The 22,961-nt window shown below is 40.1% G+C and overlaps 1 protein-coding gene across 3 annotated transcripts in view; it reads left to right on the top strand.

Moving 5' to 3' along the window:
- The window catches only part of CELF2 (CUGBP Elav-like family member 2), a 236,303-nt gene that overhangs the window by 172,181 nt on the left and 41,161 nt on the right, over window positions 1-22,961 (top strand). For all 3 annotated transcript variants that reach the window (XM_062491711.1, XM_062491709.1, XM_062491710.1), the window contains exons 5-8: window positions 1,452-1,586; window positions 12,029-12,108; window positions 17,709-17,867; window positions 19,994-20,057. In XM_062491711.1, coding sequence (XP_062347695.1) covers window positions 1,452-1,586; window positions 12,029-12,108; window positions 17,709-17,867; window positions 19,994-20,057 — 438 coding nt within the window. The remainder of the gene's footprint in view (window positions 1-1,451; window positions 1,587-12,028; window positions 12,109-17,708; window positions 17,868-19,993; window positions 20,058-22,961) is intronic.

Here is a 22,961-nt window from a genome sequence, read left to right as displayed (position 1 = left end):
TGGGTTCTGAAAAATGCATGGGTTGGTGCTTGCTTGTATAAAAGCTACAAATACTTTTTAAAGTCAGCAATTTAAGGAGAAAATTACTTCAAACACTTCTTGTGATCAATAAACATGAACCTCTTCTTGTTATCCTTGAGATTATTAAATGCACTGAAAATGTTGAAGTATAACACAAATAAAATCCTTGAAAAATGGATGCAGTTCCTTCCTCCTCAGCTGCAATTTTTTCCATATGACAAACTCGTACTAATACAGGAGACAGAGTTAGAGAGAAAAGCAAGGGAGGAATTTTTTTTTTTTTTTTTTGGTAAGCCCAGAAATGAAAATACTTCATTACAAAATAATTTGCACAATAATAGAAATAAGTAAGTGCAGTGTAGGCTCTCTGGAGTAAAGCTTTCCTTCCTTCTTTGCTTCCCCACAAACCCTGACAGTCTGCTCATTAACAGGGAATTGGATTTACATGCCATTTCCAGAGAAGAAGAAAGCACTGGTGTATGTACTGTGTAATAAGCACTTAGATTTTTGGTTTAATATAGATGGGTGGGTGCGTTAACATTTTTAAGTTTTTCCAGAGTGAATTAAGTTTTGATGACCTCTTTCATTTTTGACAAGAGTCCCCAGTTTTAGACCAGTAAATTTGAGTTTGATTAATAGAACTGTGTGCATCCTGCTGCCGCAGTCCAGCTTGTGCTGCTGTTGGTGACAGCACAGGCAGGAAATATTCTACCAATAATTCAGGTAAAACACATTTTTCAGCGTGATTTTTTTTGGAAACTCGGCATCATTGCACATCAAAGGGTGTTCAAGTGATGTCCTGAAATATGTCTTGTGTCCTCCTGAAGAGGAGAGGGTTGTGGCACTGAAAAAAAAACAGCAGAAAAATTTAATGCATTATTTTTGCAGAGCAGTCATTGCACATCTGCCTTTCCAGTGCCGTGCATTAAGTTGGCTGAAATTGAAAGCTCAGATAGGAGCTGCTCTCAAAACATTTCTCAGGAATATTTTTCATTAGCTTGTATCATTATATGCACAATCCCTTCTTCACCCTCACCCCATCATGATTTCTTTCACACATGAGGGGGTGAGGGAATTTATCTGAATTAGAATCTATGCAAAGATACCCTTAAAAGCGTCTCTAACAGAGGAGACTTTCCTTTTAGAAGCCATGAAGGGGAGGTGTATGCAGAGTGACTAAAACAGCCAATTAATATGTTATATACACAGCAAGCACCACTAGAAGAAGGACAGAGTGAAAAACGAGATATTTGGGGTGGGGGAGGAAGGGGGGAAGGGAGGTTGTAAGTATAAAGTGTTTGCCTTAGGACTTGTCTTCAGTTACAGAGCCAGACTCACATGACTGGAGCTTGGTTTGATGTGGTAATGAAGCATTGATCACAGCAAAAAGATGAAATGGCCTTTGCTCATTCATTATTTTTATCTTCTAGCTGTGGAAGACAGAAAATTGTTCATAGGAATGGTTTCGAAGAAGTGTAATGAGAATGATATCAGGGTGATGTTTTCTCCGTTCGGCCAGATAGAAGAATGCCGAATCCTTCGGGGACCAGATGGGCTGAGCCGAGGTGAGTGTGCAGTCTGGAAAGTCTCCTTCCTTAAGTGCTAATTGGGAGCTTTATGTCACAGCCAAGGTAGGCAGAGCTACTGTCTGCAGCAAGAGGTTATGCTGTAATACATCCCACGTGATGAAGGTGTCCACGTGAACTTTTCACAGTGACTGAAATTACCACCTTTTATTTCCAGTGTCAGAAAGGTCTCGGTGCCAACATATTAACTGGTGTTATCACCCTGTTTGTCAGCTGGAAAGGTTCCTTTGCACCCTGAGAAAACACCCTCAGTTTTCTTCTCTCACAAAATCCAAGTTGTTCCCCTGACCCCATTTCTGCTTTGTAGCACAAGGCCAAAAAAAAAAAAAATTAAAAAGGATAAGACTGTAAATGACTGCTTAAAGGCATGAAGGGTGATGGGAACTGGCCCTCGTTGTAGCACTATCTCCTCCATTCCTGTGTTTTATGTAACTATATGTAAAACATAGGTCTGCTGTAACTGAAAAACAAAGAGGTTAGCTTGGACCTGAGAGCTTTGCCTGGACAAAAGTTTATAAAAACAGTTTTTAAATCTTGTGCCTCTCCCACAAACCAAAAACCAGGGCAGAGATGTTAAGCATCACCATCAAGAGTGATCAAGTGTCCCACCCGGACTTGGAAATGAAATGCTGCACAGATTTCAATAGCCAGTGGTCCCTTTTGAGTACAAAAGTATCTTTTAGGGAAAGGCTTTCTGAAAACCTATTGAAAAGAAAGATAAATGTATATTGATGACACAGACTGCATGTTAACTCCATGGTATATGGACCTGAATTTATTCTCAGAGCATGAACCTTCTCAAAACATCAGTGCCAGGGATTGCTGAGTGGAAAAGGAAATAGGGATAGTCCCATCTCTCAGTGCAGGATTATGCTGTTGTACCTGCCACAGTCATTTAATGGCACAGGGAGTAAAGTAGTTTTAATTTTGGAGCTGTGAAAAATATCACATCCACAGGAAAAACAAATACCTAGAAAGTACACAGTTTATGCATTTTATTACATTTTCAAAAGGCATAGAAAAAGGTAATAGCACACACTTTTCATACAGATATGGGTAGAGATTTAGATTTTTTTTTTCTTTACTTTTGGATCTATTTGTTTCTAGTAGGCAGTAGGATCCACAGAATTTTGTGCAACAATTTGTGCATGGGGTTTTTTTGTTTTGTGGACGTCCCAGTTTCTATAAAACAACTATAAATTTCAGGAAAGGAAGTGCAGGTATTCCTGTATATCATGGCACTGCTTGAAAGCACATATTGTACTGCTTCTGAACAATAAGGACTTGTTGAAAAGCCGCTCTGACAATAAATAGGGAAAATTATGCACTTACATTTATGCTTTGTGATTCCCCAAATTTTTTGGTCTGGGATGCAGAGGTCCCTTCATGCAAGGGGAGCCTCATGGCTTTCACCTTGGGGAAGATTAGGGCATAGGTCTAAAGCTGGTTCCTTCAGCTCAATAAGGAATGTTTACTGATGGAGTCGAGTGTTGCCATTATCTTTCCAGACCCAACACTGAGGCAAAATAAGTATTTCTGATTTTCACTGATTTCATTGTGTGAGCAGCACAAGGAAGGGATGATGGAAGACACAAGTGGGAAAGGAGCTAATTAACTGCTGAAATAACAAGTTCTGCACATCAGATGTTTTGAGCCCCAAAAAAAGATTTAATTGACTTGTCAGCATCACCCAACAAAGAAACGGATCTTTCCTAGGATCCATAAAAATCCCACTGCATATTTGCTTTAATTCAACAGACTCAGTATAGTAGGAGCATAGAAAAGCTAATTATGAAATCCAACAGAGTAAGTGAGGTTGGTGGGGTAGTTTTGTTTTGCTGTGAACAGCAATCTCAGGACAATCAGGAGCTGAGATTCCTTAGCCACGTCTGCGGTGCATCATGCAGGGCTGTGTTGTGTGCTGGCCAGCACAGCTGTAGAGTTAATGTGCTGTTCTCTCCTGCTGGAGACTGAAGATGTCAGCCCAGGCAGGTCACACTCCAGTAACCACAGCAGAGCTGCATCCTCCGTGCCGCTGGGGTTCATTTCGGTCACAATCACGACTGATATTCTATCATGCCCTCATGCCTCATGCCTTGTTAAACTCGAATTGCTTTCTACACACCCATGTTCACACTTCAAAATGGATTCAGCTGCACCAACCAGGTTTTCAGGCAGATTTTTATCAGCTTCACAAAACCACCACTCCACGAGAGAAGGCAAAGTGCTGGGAAAATGGTTGGTATTGCAGTTGAAATGAAAAGTGCTGAGGGACATCTGCAGAGGAGGGAGCTTGAATGAAAAAGCACAAGGTGAAAAACTGCTTCAGGAGGGAGAATTTACACTGTTGAATCTTTGTAAAGAGTTCCAATCCTTAATGAGTTTTAATTCATGTTACCATTTCCAAGATGTCAATTCCCTTTGCCACAAACATTATTTATTTTCTCAGCACCCATCCAGATGTTCTTTCCTCCTAGACGCAGAGGGGTGAATGAAAAATAGTCACTGTTTGAGGAAAACACTGACCTTGCCATGCCAGAACTTCAGGAGCTCAGTTCAATGCTCAAAGCAGTGAGATGGAAATGTGGTCCAGTGAACTCTGTTTGGTATCTCTTTTCAATTGCACAACAAGTGCACCTCATGGTATCTCAGATGAAAAAAGCTTGAACAGTATCATCCTTTATATTTATGCCATCTTTTGAGCTTTCTTAAAGGGTTCAGGCAAATAATCTGTATTACCAGCAGATAGATGCAATTAATAACTCCAGGTTTATATTGCTCAGTAGAACAGATTTGGTTTGGACTGGGTTTGGGTTTGGGTTTTTTTACTTAGTAAAGGCTAAAAAGACAAGTCAGTTGACTTTTAGCCCATGTCTATACTACATCAGCAACTTTACCACTGGGAGGGTAACAGTCTGCTGTCAACTCATAGGCAGGATTTAGGGCTGTATTGTACCACATGGGCTCCAGTAGCAAGGAGAAATCCAGTCCTGTGGCATCAAGGGAAAATGTAACACTTTGTAATGAGTGAGATATAAGTGCTGAGAAAAAGGGAGAGGGGGAGAGAGAAGTGGAACTCATTGTTTCTATTGTAGTTCCTAACCAAGAGTTGACAGAACTTTATTAAAGTCACACCCATTGCTGTCACTACTGATAATGGACCATCACTTATTCCACTCCAAATTCCTATTGTCAGCTGTTTGAAACTCGGCTCTAAAATGGGACTAAAGTAATGATACAGAGCTCCAATGGTGGAGCAGTGTATTTTAAAGAAACTGAGATTTTTCTTTCAGCTTGAGTCACATTTTCCCCCATTGTTACTCACTCCTGCATCTAAGAAATAACCATTTTTTATACCTGTAAATTGTTATATTTCAATCAGCTACAAGAATAGGCAGCAACCAAAAGGCATTGCCTTCCAAAGGCTCCGGGATAGTCCCTGTGAAATTAGCTGGCTGGCAGCGAGTAATTCCTAGCTGTGAAAGGTATTAAAAAAAAAACCCAAACAAACCCTGTTGGCTGTAGAGATAAAGAAACCAGGGACCCAACAGCCACAGAGGCTGGCCACCTCTTGAGCAGGGTTCATGGGACTGTCTAAAGAAGCTTGCCACTGCCTGTATGATATTCATTATTCAGAGAGAAGGATTCAGCCTGCAGGGTTGTTTAATCCAGCACTTCTTCTGAAGAGCTAAGTATGCTTTACAAAAATTCATGATTGTGGTATCATGTGCTAAGCTTCATTATCATGAAAAAGTAGAAGTGAACTGCCTCAGATGATTAAGATTTTAAATCACTTATTGTAAACAGCTTAAGGAAAGTTTCAGACCTCCTGACTCCCAGCACTATGTAATGTCTACGTGACCACAGATGCCAACACAGCCAGGCAATGAGAGCTGGAGTGTGCAAAAACAGCCAGAAATACCCAAGTTTGTTTTGTAGCTGTGTAGCTGTGCCACTGATGTGCTGTATTGACCATAGGTGAGTTGTCACTCATCATCTCTGTTGCTTAAAATAAGGGTAGTGATGCTCCTCTGCCTTTGTAAAATGCTTTTTTTAGATCAGTGGATCAATATCTCTGTATCACTCTAGGAATTATTGCTCTCCGTAATGATGATAAAAAAAATCCTCTTATCCTTATCACAGGAGCACCACATAGCAAATTATTCTGCTGTATTGCTAAGTGCAGATTTATATATCAGATACCAGAAAGAAGTCAAATGGGTTAATAGCATGCACTGAAAAAATCTGCTAATAACATGTAGAGAGAGTTGGATATATACCATGAAAATTGTGGAAAAGCTCAAAATGCATTTTTCTGCATCTTCTAGGCTCCTAATTGTTTTTTTAACAAAACATCACCAGTCACATGGGACAAGTGAACATTTCTGCAGACATTGATTACAAGGATTGTTTTTTTCATTCTTTCTTTGCCTTAAGAGCAGGTTAGAAAGGGAATAACTAGTTACACCATGGTGAGGCAATTTAATTGCTTGAAAATCCATTCAGAACTTTCAGATTCAAGGGTTTTCTTGATGAATTAGTAAAAGAAAATTAGTATTTGCATCACAATTAATTGCAGGGAAGGATAGGTGAGGAGACTTTTATGCTGGGGCTTTCTTCCCTGTGGATATTTACTTCTCCTTTCTGAGCTAAAGTAACACGAAATGCCAGCTGTGGGAACATCCTAGATTAGGGGTCACCTTCTGAACTGTGTATCAATAAGTGGTGGGAAGCAAGGACAGTGGAAGTGCTGTGTGCAGCTCTTCAGAAGCACCTCCATGCCTTATTCCTTTTGCTGCAATGTGGTAACATTTCATTTTTTCCAATCATTATGGCACATTTAATTTTGTTTTCCCTTGCTGAAACTCTTTTGCAGCTGGGAGGGAAGAAGCTCATCCAACTGACCAATGTCTCTGCTGGCCTTTGGCCAGTAACTACATCTCAGATTTCCATTACTGCAGTTTTGCAGCAGTCCCTCCCAAGAGGCAATCCTGAAATGAAATAATTTTCAAGAGGCTTTATTCCAACAAGAGGATCATTGAGGCACAGTTAGAGAATATGGTCTTTGGTACCCATTTAATTCTGTCTTTGTGTAAATTCCACTTATTGAAGTCTGTACTTTGCAGGGTGGGTAATTGAATGTCCAATTAGAAATGCTTCGAGGGAACCATGAACTTCAGGAAATTTCAAATCTACAAGCTGTCATCCAGTCAATAGTCAAGAGCTGAACAGCTAAGGCAGGGTTACAGGATGTGCCTCTTGTTACCTCTATGTGCCTGATGTGCATAAACTGAAGAGCTTCACTGTGGCTTTTTCAAATTATTTTCTTTAGACTGAATTGTTGCACTTGGTCTCAGACCTGTCTTTATGTGTTTTAGGTAATAACAACCAAATATCACTATGATAAACAATTTGATGTACAATTTAGTTTGCAGATTAAATGTATTTTAGCCACCAAGGCAGATTTTTGTGTGATGTCTTTATTAGAAGGCTCTTTTCCAGGATGTTCCTTCCTTTAGACTGGGATGTATTAGCAAGGAAAAGGAAAAGGAAAAGGAAAAGGAAAAGGAAAAGGAAAAGGAAAAGGAAAAGGAAAAGGAAAAGGAAAAGTCTACTTTGCAATCTCAGCTAGAAACATTTTAACCCAACTAGAGCTTATTTTTACCACACTTCAATTTCCATAGCTTTTTATTCAAGCCTTATCTTTTCTTTAAATAGAAGATTTCATCTCAGAGGATCCCAACTACTCCTTGCAGGAGTATTTGAAAGCTTTTCACTTTTGTTTCTTCACAGAAACTGAAGAAAAACTTGTTTACAGCGTACTAGGAAGCTGTGGTGCAACCATTACAGCACCAGCTGCGCAGCCACCACTCGCAGCACTGCGGTTGCTTGGGTGGCTTTGAAAATCTCTTCGGTCTTCTTCTGTGTCAAAACTATGTTTTTAGACTTCCAAGCAGCATCTCTACATTCTGCATCTCCCTTTGGCTTCACTTTAAAACCTCTGGTAGACCATGGTGGTTTCATGAGGGAGGTTCCTTGTCTAGGTGTGAACCTTACCTGAGACTTCCCTACATAGAAATGTTCTAATTCACTTGCAGCTCACAGGTGTTGATACTGTGTTAGGCTGTGCAGGAACTGCTGAATGAATGTTTCTCAACACTTCTAAGAAAGCCTGAGATGAGAAGAATCACATGAAGCAGGAGCTGAAATGGGGCCGAGCTGAGCTTTCTTAAATATTTCAGATATTCAGTCACTCAAGCAGCAAGCCCTAGGTTTGGGATGGCCAGGATCAAGGAGGAGGCCTATCACATTTAACTGGTTTTTCAGAATTCTCTTTCAGTTTGTGGTGGGAGAGGAGTAAGGAGAGACCCTCTGAGTTTAGATGCTCTCTCAGCCAATGTGGCAGATGTGATAATGGGCTCCAGAATTTCTCCCATGCCAGGGCTGGGTGCCTTACTCCAGTTCTGCCTGCAGATGAAAATTACTTCCAGCAGCCTTTCCCCAGTCACTCATTTATCTGCTCTAGGGGTTGAGAAGGCAGCCTTGGATAAGCAGCTAAAATTCTTACATCTTCTTTCTCCCTCCCCTTTTCTTTCTGTCAGTGATCCCTGATGTTTTGAAATCACAGCTGATAAGTGCAGGATGTCTTGTAAGTTGGCTGTTTTTACAAAACAATCTATTTTTTGGTGTAGCTAGATAGCTGGTTATAGAAAATGAAGTTATTTCAAAGCATTAGTTATAGAAATATCCCCCTCTCCATATTTTCCCTCCCGGAGAGCACCACAGCTCCAGTAAGAAGGGAATAATTGAATATAAGGACTCGGTGGGGTAGAACAGAAATAGTTTGCTTGTAGCTGTGGGTGTGGAAGACCTCGTTCTGTGGCATGCCAATCAATGCCATGTTTCATAGGATGAGGTAGGAGGCCACGGAAATCTTTCTTGTTTCTTGCACCACGAGGCATGAAATCTGATTAGTCCTGTCCTCTTATAATTGTGATTTACAATCCTAAGGCTGGCAGTGTGCTCCCAAAAGACCACCTGCACCCATGTGACATACTGAGAGTGTGCTGGAAAGGGTTTTTCTAACCCTTCAGAAACAGAAATAAATGAAATCCAGTGTCCTTGGACACCAACTTCTGATTAAATTCTAGGTGCTCAACTAAACCATCCTCCTTGAGCACATGTGTCCCCCATGGAGAAAAATCAAGGTCCTGCCATTGACCATGGCAGTAAATACAAGCATTTCAGAAGAACAGCTTTTCTGAACACCTAAATTGTAAATGTAAAGTGATTGAGTTAAATAGACCAAATCCTATGACATAGGCTTAACTCCCATCCAGTGTGGCAGTCTGGTCATGACAGTTCACACATAATAAAATATATATGATCCCATATTCCACGCATAATAAAATATATATGCACACATAATAAATATACAAATGTTGTGTGTGTGAGTGTCCAGATTTGATAGCTGAAAAATAACCCTCGAATGTGATTACGTGTACCAATGTCTGGAAGGATGATTAAATTAACAAATGTTTAATTGGGGCACTTAATGGCAACCTCTTAAAGTCTGGATTTTAAGATAATTTAGAAATAACATTGTCTACTGAATTTTTGCCAGGTTATTGAGGTAAATTGGAAATTTACTGTGGAAATGGCCACTGTCCATCGGTGGGAAATGGCCTGCTGAATGGAGATAACAAGGGGACTTAACCTTGTAGCCTCTGGCTGGCAAACCCTAATTAAAATGCAACCCCATCCTCTCTGTGGAATGCTGCTTCCAAATGCTCAAATTCAAGCTGCATAACCTCATTCATCAGGCATTCCCTTTGCCCAAAGAACAAGTTTCTTTCAAATTAGTACAGAGATCTGCTCCAAAGTCTTTTTGCTCCATGACAAAGGCAACAAGACCCATGCAAATGGTTTTGGGCTGAGGAGTGAGGAGGAAGGCTTTGCAGTGGTGTTGGCTGCTGAAAATACCCAACAGCTGAGCCCTGTGGTTAAAAAGAGAGAAAGCTTAAGGGAGGGAAGGGGAGTTTGCTTTATCTTGAGAGGCATGCAGCCTTATTTCTCTGCTGATTCACATTTCGAGACCTTCTAATTGCAACATCTCAGTAAGTTACTTACAGCAGAACTGCTGGGGAGAAATTGTGATAAATGCATAAACTGTGTCTTTACTGATTTTTGTTGACATTTTACATACTTCTCGTGCATTTGAAACCTCCATTCAGTAATTGTCACTATAGTACACACTCCTGGATAGTGAGAGCCAAAGAAGTGAATGAAGCAGTTTCTTGACCATTATCAACAATATTATTCAAGGCTCTGTATGGGGTTCCTTGCCTGCCCTCCAGTACATCTCTTAATTGTGCTCATCCCCCACTGAATTTGCAAGACAAGAAAAAAATAATGCTAATAACAGAAATGGTGTTAAGAAAGATTACTCTGAGACTGATGGTAAATTTGGGCCTCTTCAATTTTAGTGCACAGCAGCAATATGGAATCTAGGAGGAGTACTGTAGATTATTTACCCTTCTACTGCACATTTTGTCTAAATTTCTGTACAGAAAGCTGGTTTGTTGCATCATATTTGACAGAATTTTGTTGCTGAACAAGACTAGTATAGCATTATGTAGTGTGGCTAAACAGTAGTGAGATATCATCAGTTGTTTTGTTACCTAAGAAGTACAGAGAGTCACAATGCTGTGGTGAAGTTTGGATGAAAGAATTCTGATTTCTGATTTTATGATGCTCATCTATCAGCCAGAGCTACATAACCCAGCTTAGGTTCTCTTAAATCAAGGGCCTTTACATTAAAGAGAAAACAAAATACCGCATGATGCAAAAATGCATTGACTTTATTTTCATGACTAGATGTAGTGCTTTTGGGTAATGATCAGGCATTGCTTTCTCTTACTGTTGTTTGATTAAAATGTGAATACAGTCTTGACTTGATAATCTTACCAGGTACACACAGAGCTAAAAAGAAAAGGTATTCTATGCCTCAAATTGATTTGCATAAACCAAACAATCTGTTGCTTGCTGGATTGCAAAGTGGTTTATTTTGCCCATTGGCCACAGGGGCAACAATATTGTGTTTTTGATGCCAGAATGCAGCTTTCATGCATTAGCTCTAAAATGACAATATGCTTTAGCCTCTCAGTGCTTAGATCTGCTTCATTTGGAAATCTTTTAAGTAGTAATAATAATAATGTTTTGAGGAAATTGAGTGGAACACTAAATTATTCTCTGAAACCTAAGTTCAAACTGTGCAAGGCTAAGGGAGCTGAAAATCAATGCACTTTTAAAGTCATTAGAGATCACAAGTGAAATAAGTCTGTGTTGCTTTAGCTAAGCTTTTAGTGTGCCATGGTATTATTACAAAATCAGCCTGAATCTGCATTAATTTCACAGTCTTTTTCTTTAAGATGCCCAAGGGTGCATGAAGAATAAAATGTAAATCTCAGGAGGCAATGTTTTTTATTAGCCAAAAGGGCAGTGAGTCATGCACAGAAAAAGTTGACCTGCACCATGCCCAGTGTAGGTATGGCTAACAATAGTAAAAGGGTGGAAAAATAGCGCAGGCATTAGCCTACTGGCTTTTCATTATGATTTTAAAGGCTGAAGAGGGGAAAAAAGAGTGATTTTTTTTTCCAGTTATTCATGCACATAGCTTCAGAATTGTTCAAGCTGGCAGTAGCTTTCACAGATCAAAGAATTATACTTGTACCTAGAACTCAGAGAGACAAATACCATAAGGATTTTTATTTTTAAAATGCTATTTTCTTTAATGTTGAGATTCCACCTACATAACTGAATTTTGTCTGAGTCTTTTCACAAATAGTCACAGGATACACAGTGGAGTTTTTCTCATTCTTATTTGTATGATCCTTCTTGGTGCATCACAATAATTTGTGATGTTATGGACCCCTTTATTAAATTCTCAGTTCAGCTGTCAGTGATGCTGACATTTATTCACTATCCACAGTTTACCTACACAAAAGCCAGAGCAAGCAATTGTTAATGCATGGTCTGAATAGATTCAACTATGCAATCCAAAGGCTACATAAAAGCCTTATTTATTTCAAACCCTGTGGCTAAAGAACAAAAACAGTAACAAAACAGAACAAACAAACAAACAAAAAAAAAAGAAGAATGAAGCAAAATAAGCAAAAAAATTAAACAAAAAACCCTTCTTGTCACCCATCCCCACCTAATTTTTTTTCTTTCATCTATGGTCAGATTAGCAAGTCAGCACTGTCAATAAATAAACTAGAGAAGCTGTTTATTTTTATGTACTACTGAGAACAGTGTCGTCTTGTGGCCGTTCTCGTAGACTGTGTTGGTTTAACAAGCGTCCAACCCTTTTGTCTTGTTGTTTTTTGTCTTTCCTGCTCCCTGTCCCCTTGTTCCCACAGGCTGTGCGTTTGTCACATTTTCTACAAGGGCAATGGCACAGAATGCAATCAAAGCCATGCACCAGTCTCAGACCATGGAGGTACAGTACTGTATCATTTGCCCTTTCTTTGTTTTCTTTGTGCAAATGATTGCGAATGGTAAAGCCATGCTCTCCTGGATCAGATCAGACACATGACAATCACAGATTTAATTTTTTTACCAGTTCACTCTGTCTTTGTGAAGCTTTATTTTTCTTCGTCACCTGAAAGAGCACAATAAGGCTGCTGTGTGGTGTCCAAACACAGCTCTCAATTCTGTTTTCAGTGGCATTCAGCAGAAAATATAAATACTGTGAATACCACTCCTCAGTTGTACTCAGAGTATCTCTGAGTAAATTACCTCTATTTTTAACACACGTTCCCCCAAAGAAAAATCTTAGTTTCTTTTAAATAGATTTCTAAATGTTGTGGTTTGCACTGCTCTGAGAAGAAGCTCAAGATATTTAACGTGGCCACGCTGAGTTACTAGTGCATGTGTTTTTCTGCAAATAGGATCTCTTTTTAAGTTAATATTATTTTGCCTTCTTCATGTAGCCAATAAAAATGCTAATGATGACAGAGCATATCGGAGTGTGGCACTTCCTGCAGAGCACCATTGTGGCTGGCCCCTCACAAGCAACACTCTTCATTCCCTTCCAAACTGCCTCTATGGCCTCATATTTTATCATGATGAGCAACTCAAAACTTTAAACTGGTTCACTTAATGTGGCTTTTGCTGCTGGCTAACGATCTGGTCATTGGAGTGGTTATTGAATGCCACAGCTTGTCTGCCAATCTCAAAAACATTTTCCAGTCTGTGATTTTTGTCATGGTCTTTCAGAACTTTGCAGAAAAAAAACTGCACAAGTATGAAATCTTTACTTACTCTGGATCTTCTAGCTTATCATTGGAGAGTGCATGTTATACTGTATTATGTATACTGTATCTTCGTGTAGTGATGATTTTTCTCAGAGGTGGCATTGATGTTATGTGCACTTGTTTCTTTTTTTTTATTATTATTATTATTTCTTTTTCCATCAGGACCTTTCAATTTTTTTTTTTTCTCTCAGTGATTTTCCTTTGCAATGCTCTAGTCTCCCAAAGCATGCTGGGTGCTAAACAATCATTATTGCGTCATGTCGTTGAGCTGCTTTGTGTAACAAGCAAAGGGGGGAGACCAGGGGTGGGAGGGTGGACAGAGGACAAGGAGGAGAAGATAAAATTCAAGCCAGTGCATGAAAATGTCACTAACTGTTTCCTGTATAGTACAAGTAATGATATCAGCATTGCAAAGCTACTGTCTTTCCAAACATCACGTTTGAATTTGGTTGAGCTTCTTTTATAATCAATGTGTTTTCTTTTCAGTGCAATGCATTTTTAGACCCTGGGTATACAGTTTTAGTTGAGAATCTGCCAATGAGATGAGAATAAATGAAATTATCTTTACTAGAAAGCTACTGTTATACACTCTGTGCAGTCTGACAGTATATTGTGAAAAAACTGCCACTTTGAGTCTCTGGAATAATATCTGTAGTAATTTGTCTGCCGTGCACTGCTCCATTAATTCAGATCTGTATGTTTTGCTGGGTTTGATTCCAAGTAAAAATGAAATGTTTATTGGTAATAATGTGTTTTACCTATATTTTCCATGTGTTTAAATGTATTTTTCCATCTAGAAAAATGAATTTTACACAGCTCTACTTCCGAAGACAGTAAAATAAAGACATAACACCTCCCAGACAAATTCCCCCACTCCTCTGTTGTATGCAGCACTCCATAGGGGGCTGCATTTTCATGGGATACTCTTAATGAGATTAGTTCTGTAGAATACTTTCTTCTCAACACCTTTAGAGACATCATCAATGAGATCCCCAAATTGGTAAGGCAATTCCAAATATTCTGCCCTTTGAACACCTGGGTCTTTGTGTCAATTGAGCCTAGGCTGAGTCCCTTCTTGCAAAGAATCCGTGCACCCTCCCTCTACATGGAGGAGGGACTCAACCTGACAACAGAAAAGATATGAAGGTAGCATCAGCTGTTGGGAAGAAAATGGCACTGAATGGCATGGAAATATGAAGCCATTGAATGTGGAAGGCAGATGCACCTTGTGTGTGTGCTGGAAACTTCCCCTTAAGCTGGAAAATAGAACTGCATCAAATAGGAATCACCCTGTAGGCAAAAAAAAAATATTTGCTCACTTTAGCCAATACTCTTCTAGTGAAAAGTTAAATTGGGCTGACTGGTGTTACTTGTCAACCCTCAGCCTGAAACAGTCATCCTTGGGCACTTTGGTTTCATGTTCTTTTGCAAACAAAAGTGGGCTTAGGGGAAGATATGTAGTACACAATTGCATTTCAACCCAATTACTACAGAATTTTTTTTCCCTTTTTTACTGTTTTCAGTTCCTCAGCACACATCATTGACCAAGATGGATTTTCAAAGAGGGCTAAGAAAGAACAATGGGGTTGTTAATTCCAGATGACCTCATCTCATAGAATAATGCATTCTCCTACTGCTCTTTCCACCTGACTTACTAGCCCGGTTAAATCAACTGATTTTTAAAATATAATTGCTGCTTTAAAGTGTTTGCTCTTCTATTTCTTTTCTATTGAGTTTTTCTTGTTTGTTTAAGTCATTCAAACACAGCACCAGTAGAAGACACTAATTTGTTATCATGGAGTAAATTTGATACAACAATAACAACCCTTTTCTCATCTAGAGCCCCTTGCTAGATATAATCTCAGTCTTCAGAATGTTTGCTTTCTTGAAAATGATGAAGTGATGAAATACAGAGCAGACAGTGAAAAAATGAATTATAGATTCATAAATTGCAGAGATATTGTTTTTATTCCATTTACTGACATTTAAGCATTCATAAATATGTCAACTGTAGTGTTGAATGCTGAACTACTGAACTGAAAACTGAAATAACCATATAATATTTCTTCCTTTGATACTCATTTCTATTTCTTTGGAAATATACTTGCTTCTCCTGTACATCCAGGCAGAAGGCAGTAAGTTCCAGTTGTCCTTAGCCCAGTGTTACCAAACCTCATATAAGATAGAAACAGCTTGCTTTTTTTTATTAGCAAAGCTAGAAAAATATCTCTCACATCCCCTACCCCCTGGCTCCTTTTTCTTTCTTTTTTTTTCTAAATTATCTTATTTTTAATATTAGTATAAAAATCGCTAGAGAGAGGTAATTGTGTAACAAGCGGACTCCTTCATAATCTTTATTTGATTGCTGGAGTGTTATGTATCTCCTTTCTTCCTCACTGAAACACTGAAAGACATTTTTACAAGGAAACACACAGGAAAAGAATTGGAGGTGGAATAATAAACCACAAGCGATGATTTTCCAAGATAATTCTAAAGGAACAGTGTTCATGGGGGATCTTTATATGAGAGATTGTTATTATTATTTATTATTATAATAATAATAATATTATTATTGTGGTTTATTTCAGCATTTTATTTTATCTCTTGTCCTGGTGTGAGGTTTTTCAGAGAAAAGGTATATGGCTGCTTTTTGTAAGTAGTTGAGAACAGGAACTTTTTTGGAGATGTTCACAGTGTTGTCAGAGCAGCCATGGGAAGAGTAGGTGAAGTACAACCCTGTTCTGCATCCCACGCTATACACTTTGGCAGAAGCACTGCTGTGTTTCTTGACTTGAGTCACTGTCCTAGTTTGAAAGACAGGTATTTGTTAAGAAAGGCAGAAGCCTCCCTTTGAACTGAAAAACGTGATCTCTTCTCCCTACAAATTATTATAATTTTGGAATTAAGGGAGGTGTCAGGCAAAAATATGGGGGTAGGAATAACAGTTCTTTACTAGTATATCTAACAAGACAAACAAGAACAACAACAGCTATGAAATTACCCACAAACAGAACAGTAACTCAGTCCCAGTGTTTTTTGGCTGCAGGCACCTTTTCCCTGAGCTGCAGTTCCCGGTGCTGGGGGCGGGCGGGTCCCGCAGAGCCGCAGGAGGGCTGGGGGTGATGGCAGTGCTGTCCCAGGGGGAGAGAGAGAGATGGAGAGAGAGCCCTCCGCTCACGGTGTGGGTCCCAGTGCTCAGTAGAGTGCTGGATGGTGGTAGTTCACAGCGAGAAGACAGCCGGGCAGGGTCCCACAGCAATGAGGATGGCTCCTGGTGCTGGGATGGCAGGGATGGGACTGAGGCGGCGATCGTCCTTCTCGTCCGATCTCCGCGGGGGGAAATGGGGAGAGCCAGAGCCTTCCATTTCCTCTTCTGGCTGTTTGGATGTCGAGGGGTTTCCCTCTTCTCTCCCCTCCCCCTTGTCACCAGGGCCCAGTCAACAGGTATCTTAGCATGACAATGGGGAAAATTCCACAGAGGGAAAAGGGAAAGAACCAACCCCCAACAGTCCCTTATCACTCCTGCCATTGTGTTCACATTGAAGTTAGACAAGAAATTAGTATAACAAAGCATGGCAAGAGAAGTTATTCATTGGATGCTGTGAAGTTGCAAAGCAGTATGAAATTAATTTACAGTTTTGATGACTCATAAAATGCTTGAATTAATTTGAAGAACTGAATCATTGCAGTATATAGTTTGCTTTCTTGATCTGAAAAAAAAATTAGGACTTGAAAGGTTAAAATATGAAACATTTCTTAGCAGGGAAAAAAATGGAGAAATCAACAGAGACATCTTTCATAATCACGTCTCATTGTCAGTGACTTTGCTCAGGAATGCCTAATTTGGAGTCCAAGCAAAACTCCAGTTTACCTCAAAAGTCCATTTGGTCTGTGACCTCCAATTTCTTCCCAAGGTTCCCTCAGCCGTGGGTGAGGAACAGGCTGCAGACCAGACCTCTAGCTTTTTCTTACAGCTTCCCTATTTCCTAAGGCATCTTACAGCCTTGCCATACCATGTAACAAGAGGCTGATAGAAGCAATAGAAGAAATGGTGGCATTCAGGAATGGGCTGCTATCACCAGAACTAGTCCCTTTTGGTCTGCATCCTGCCCTTTGTTCACATCTCAAGGGTGCTTGATACAAAGCGTGCCTGGGAGCGGACTGCAGGTGGGTGAATTGACTGGGGGTCCTTGGTGTGAACAGCGCCAGTGCCTCGCTGAGGTAAATCTGCTGCTCCCAGTCTCTTCAGGGTGCCCACGCCAGCTGCAACGACCGTGATGGCACAGCCAGACCATGATGGCACAGCCAGACCACAGTGGCACAGCCAGACCGTGATGGCACAGCCAGACCGTGGTGGCAGGGTGGTGTTGGCTGTGTGATCCCTGAAAGAACAGAGGTTGGACACCTCTCCCTTTGGCGTTTCCCTGAAAACAGACTGCAGACAAAGCATCATGTCCATCTCATCAGCTGTGAAGCTTAATTAAAGAGGACTGGTACACTTTACTGTCTCTGGCAGCAATTTTGATAGCTGGAAGGAAAAGAGAGCCTGAGGAAAGGTGCTTTATAAAAGTAGCTGGGGAATCAATAATTTCTCCATAGCCTCTGTTCCTAAGAACCTGAAAATCTTAGTCCTTGTGGTCTTGCACGTGCCAGTCACAAATAGAGGATGAACGATCTGGTTGTGCCAGTGCCAGTGGCCCTACAGGACATGGCTGAGCTCACAGGGCAAGGGTGACCTGGTGTGATTTAACCCTTCTGTCTCTTCCGATCTGTCCAACCACAGGGCTGCTCTTCGCCAATCGTGGTGAAGTTTGCTGACACCCAAAAGGACAAGGAGCAGCGGCGTTTGCAGCAGCAGTTGGCTCAGCAGATGCAACAGCTCAATACTGCCACTTGGGGAAACCTCACAGGTCTCGGAGGACTCACACCACAATATCTAGCTGTAAGTTCATTTCAAAGGTGGTGGCTGTTCTATACTCTATTTATTTTAGGACCATGGTAAATCACTTCTATGAAACTCCCTGCAGTAAATTGCTAAATTGTCCAGGATACATAGTGTGTTTTTTTCTGGGTGTGTTTATCTGGAAAACAAATCACAGGTTCCTAGAAAGGCTTGGGTTGGAAAAGACCCTAAATATCATCTAGTTCCAACCCCTCCACTGTAAATAAAATTTTATTCCATTAGTTTTATTAGGGGTTTTGAATGTTAGAGTCTGTTTTTTGTAGCTGGAATAAAATTTAAGTTCTTCCTTAGGGGAGGACAGATAGGCAGCTGTACACTGTAGGGGCCATATCCATATGGTGCAGCCTCTAAACTAAAATGTTGTAGTTCAATCATCAAATTTCCACATTTTCATTTGGAAATGGCTTTTGCTTTAATGCATGGTCCTGTCAATGCTAAACATGCATGGTTCATATCCCCTCACACAGAAAGTGAATGTGGCCAGGAAAAGCCATAAATTTAAAATGTTTTTTTTCTTGGTCCATTTGTAAGATGAGAAACAGGTGGTAGCTGTTGTCCCTGCTGGAAAATCTGAAATTTACTGCCACGTGTCTTCGGTCCTGGATGGCCAAGAGAGGCTCTCCTTCGTCACAGCTGAGAGGGAGCCTCTGCCTTTTGTGGCTCTAGAGTTGAGAGGTCTGGTTGAGGAGCTCTTGGATAACTTGGGGGCTCCTCATGGTTCCAAGTAAGACAAATATAACCTCATGAATTATAAGGCCAAATCCTGGCCCTGGATCAGGACAATCCCAAGCACAAACACATGGCTCAAGAGCAGCCCTGAGGAGAACTTGGAAGTATTGGTGGATGAGAAGCTTAACACGACTTGTCAATGTGCACTTCCAGCCCAGAAAGCCAAGCATGCAGCTGGGTTGCATCCTCAGCACTATGGGCAGCAGGTCAGGGGAGGGGGTTCTGTCCCTCTACCTTTCTCTGGTGAGACCCCACCTGCAGTGCTGTGCCCAGCTCTGGAGAACCCAGCACAGCAAAGACAGGGACCTGTTAGGGCAGATCCAGAGGAGGGCACAAAGGTGAAGCACTTCTGCTACAGAGAGAGGGCTGAAAGAGTTGGGGCTGTTCAGCCTGGAGAACAGAAGCTTTTGGGACCTTAAGAGTTTTCCATACCTGAAGGGGTATGAAGCTAGAGAGGGCCTTTTTAGAGGGGCATTTTGTGATAGGACAAGGGGTAGTGATTTTAAACTGAGAGAGGACAGGTTTAGATGAGATAATCAGAATAAATTGTTTCCTGTGAGGGTGGTGAGAGAGTGGCACAGGTTATCCAGAGAAGCAGAGACTGCCCCGACCCTGAAAGTGTTCAAGGCCAAGCTGGATGGGGCTTTGAGTAACCCAGAGTAGTGGAAGGTGTCCCTGCCTGTGACAGGGGGGTTGGAAATGGGGGATCTTTAAGGTCCCTTCCAAACCAAACCATTCTATGATTCTGTGAAATGGATGTGCCCATATATATGTATTGTGTATGTATAAATACATAATTTGTGTGCATGCAGTGTTTTGGTATAGTGATATAAACAGCAATTTACCCAGCAATTAAATATATATATATTAATACTGAGGTTGGCTAATTAATATGGAGATAGGCTAAATTGTTATATATACAAATACCAGTCTAATGAATATCTGTGTGCTTGATTCATAAAGATAATAAAGAAAAACTGAATTTGCAGGGGTGGGGAAGAATGGACCATGATTGACAGAGATGAGTTATGGTAACTACTAGACTACAGAGGGCTGTAATTAGTCACACTATGTTGGTTTAAATAGATTTAACACCTGGTTGTTAAAAAGAATAAATTGATTAATTGTTTTAAAGCAGCCATGTTATTGAGTTTCCCTTGTGTCTCTGTGTTTCTTAATAGAGATTAGACATTAATATGGATTTACAGCATTGACTCTAGGGATGTTCATTCCAACAGCAGACAGAAGCAAGAGACTACATAGATGTAAAGGAAAGCAGAAATATTCCAAATGTGAAATGATAGCTGCTTTTAGTTTTATCTTCATTTGTTGCATTACTGTCAGATAGATTGCTGTGTTGTGTTGTTCATTTGCAGCTCCTGCAGCAAGCAACTTCCTCCAGTAACTTGGGTGCCTTCAGCGGCATTCAGCAAATGGCCGGTGAGTTAAAAACCCTTTCATTTTGCTCCTGCTATGTTTTGTGTTCTTAGGCTATTGAATTCTGTACCTCTAATAATCACATTGTCAGGGGGTGGGGGGCATGTTGTGTATTAAACATGGCAGATGTATTGGCAGGGGACAGCTCACGGTTCAGCGTCAATAGAAACACTTCCACCCCTCTTTCAGAACTGAAATTAAACCCAGTGCTCCCAGGTTGTGCCAACAGTTTGTCTTGCATTAGTCACCTGCCATTCGGCCAAAGTAACCAATTGTAAATTGCAGGAGAGCTCTTAGTCCCTGCAGCCCTATCCTGCCCTATGAAAAGTGTCAGGAAAGCAACAACAGGATTACATTCTAATTTCCAGTGAGATTTCTGTGTCCTGAAAAATCAAATTAATGGCAGCCCTCAAACATTTTAATAATATGTGGTGAGGAAAAATGTTCTGACCTTTTTAATGAAACCCAAGATTACAGGCCTACCTTCAGCAGGAATTTTTAGGCTCCTTTTATAATAATGAAAAATTAACTGGGTGCCTTTTTGACTTTGGAACCTTAGTTGGCACAATTACACAACAGAGATTTTATGTAAAAGTATAATCTTCAGTCTGGAGGAAAAAAAAAAGAAAGAAAGAAAAGGGGAAAAAAGAATCAAAGTGTGAGCGGATTTGAAAGCCAGCTAGTTGGAGGGTTTCTTAGTAATGAGCTGTGTGCCAGTAGTAACTGATGTGTAGTGATTAGCAAAAGGTCATTCCCACTGTGTGACCTACCATGCTGATATCCTAACTTAACATGATGCTAGAGAAGGCAGCATGTGCAGTAAATCAGAGCACAGATGCACATTATGCCTGCCGTGAGGAACTGTTAAAAAGCACTTTTTTTTCTTGTTAAAGGGAAAAAAAAGAAAGAATCACAAAACCCCTAAATTGCTACATTAGTTTATTTTAATCATGAGCCCACTGAATCAATGAAATACAACATTACGCTTGCTTCATCATCACAAAACAAGGGCTAAAATATTCAGAAGTCTTTATGAGCACAATTTCTCATTCTTTTTTTAATCCTGATCTTTTGCTGCTTCTGGTTCTGCTTTGAATGAAGCCTGAAATACTTTAACAAGTATATATACCACACTGTATAGCTATACCCCACAGGTATTCTTTGCTCAATTGTTATATTATGCCATTATTGCAGTGACATCAGAGAAAAATGGGAACCTGCTGTCTGACAATATAAATTGGCCTACAGATGACAATATCTCTGAATTATTCTCTCTTCCTCAGACCTGCTTGCAGTGCTTGCTGGTTCTATTGTGTTACACTTGAAATCTAGCATTTTTTCCATCAAAATAATGTATCTTAATATGATAAACAGAACAGAGCGGTTCAGCAACAGTTTTATACTTGGCAGTTTTGGAAGTGGTTTTGAGCTCAAAGATTGTGTTTTAATGTTTTCATATTTGGTTAGGTCTACAAAATGAAAGAATTGGGACACTGAGGAAAAATAATGTGATTATCCATTGCATTATGTGCACCTTAGAAGTTTTTGTTGCCTATTTCTCACTGTTAGTGTAGATTCAGCTTTGTTTACAAGAACTGTGTTGAAACTGAGGATTTTAGTCAAGTATTTTCTTGGATGGGCTTTCAATCCAGGATGTGATTTATTCTCTGAAAATCATACGCTCTTGAGACTAAGGAGAAAGTCATCTTAAGAAATCATAGTGGCACATCATTGTTACTCAAGGGATATACTTTTTTCAACTGCAAATTAGATTGCTAATGCACTCATCTGTGGGATAATTTGATGACTGACTGCCTCTCTTGGAAAAAAATGGTTTTTATATCTTATATTCATGTTATCAAAAATGCTTGACGTTTACTGCTTTCCTCAAAACATGTGAGTCTTAAATCTTAGTGTTCAAGGTAAAATTAGTGAAACTAAATTGTTCTCCAAGCTGCATCTCTACATGAAAGTACCAAAAACTAAGCAGTATTTCATTGTTAGAACTGAGAGCTCATGTCCTCTCCTTGGGAATCAGGCAGTACTGTGTCATGCAGTGCATCTAGTATTAACAATTTGTGTATTATGCTTTGTGAAAGGAATAGAAAGTACTCCTGTGTCTGCAGCAAGAGCTTGCATTACCAGCCGAAGCTATCTTTGAACATTTGTGAAGGCCTAGAGTTTTTTAACTTAAGCTGTACAGGCTCATTTCACAAAAACTAATCTAATATGTAATTCCATATTGCATATAGTCTGCCTATTAATATAACATTTCAAAGCGAGGAATAAAATCCAGACACAATTGAGTGAGGTGCTAAAGAAGATCCGTCATTGCAGCTTTCAAGTTCTTTGAACTTCATGTTTGAGGGGTGCAACTTTTTTATCATTGAAGTCGATGGGTGTGCTTACCATGTAATTCAGACACTAAAACTTTGATCAAAAGCCACATGAGCCATTGAAATTCCACCCTTACTTACATGTCAGGGCTTTAGCATCTCTTTTGTGCTTAAATCTTGATGAAGTCACGGTCTGCTACATTAGGACTTCTGATACAGCTACCCCCTTGTACAAAATTAGGGCCCTTTGGATCTGCAAGTGTTTATTTGTACTGCTAAAGCTTGTGTTGTCTCTGTGTAGAACAGAAGGGGAACAGCACAAACCCCACTGCACATGTGAAGAATTATTTGCTATGCTCAGTGATATTATTTCTTAAATCAAAGCAATTTTCTTTGCTAGCAGAGCAAAGACACTGCTCTTCAGTGTGCAGTTTTAAATTCCCTTTCCCTAATACCATATCTCAGACTGGTTAAAATAGTTCTTGTGTTGCAAAAGCAGTGGCTCTTTGATTTTGGAGAAGGGAATGGGATTTTTAGATGTTTGTGATTGAAGAGTATTGGAGTTTGCTTG

The sequence above is a fragment of the Cinclus cinclus genome, chromosome 4, assembly GCF_963662255.1.
Source record: "Cinclus cinclus chromosome 4, bCinCin1.1, whole genome shotgun sequence".
NCBI lineage: Eukaryota > Metazoa > Chordata > Aves > Passeriformes > Cinclidae > Cinclus > Cinclus cinclus.
The sequence above is the reverse complement of the archived record's forward strand: the minus strand, read 5'-3'. Positions and strand labels throughout refer to the sequence as shown.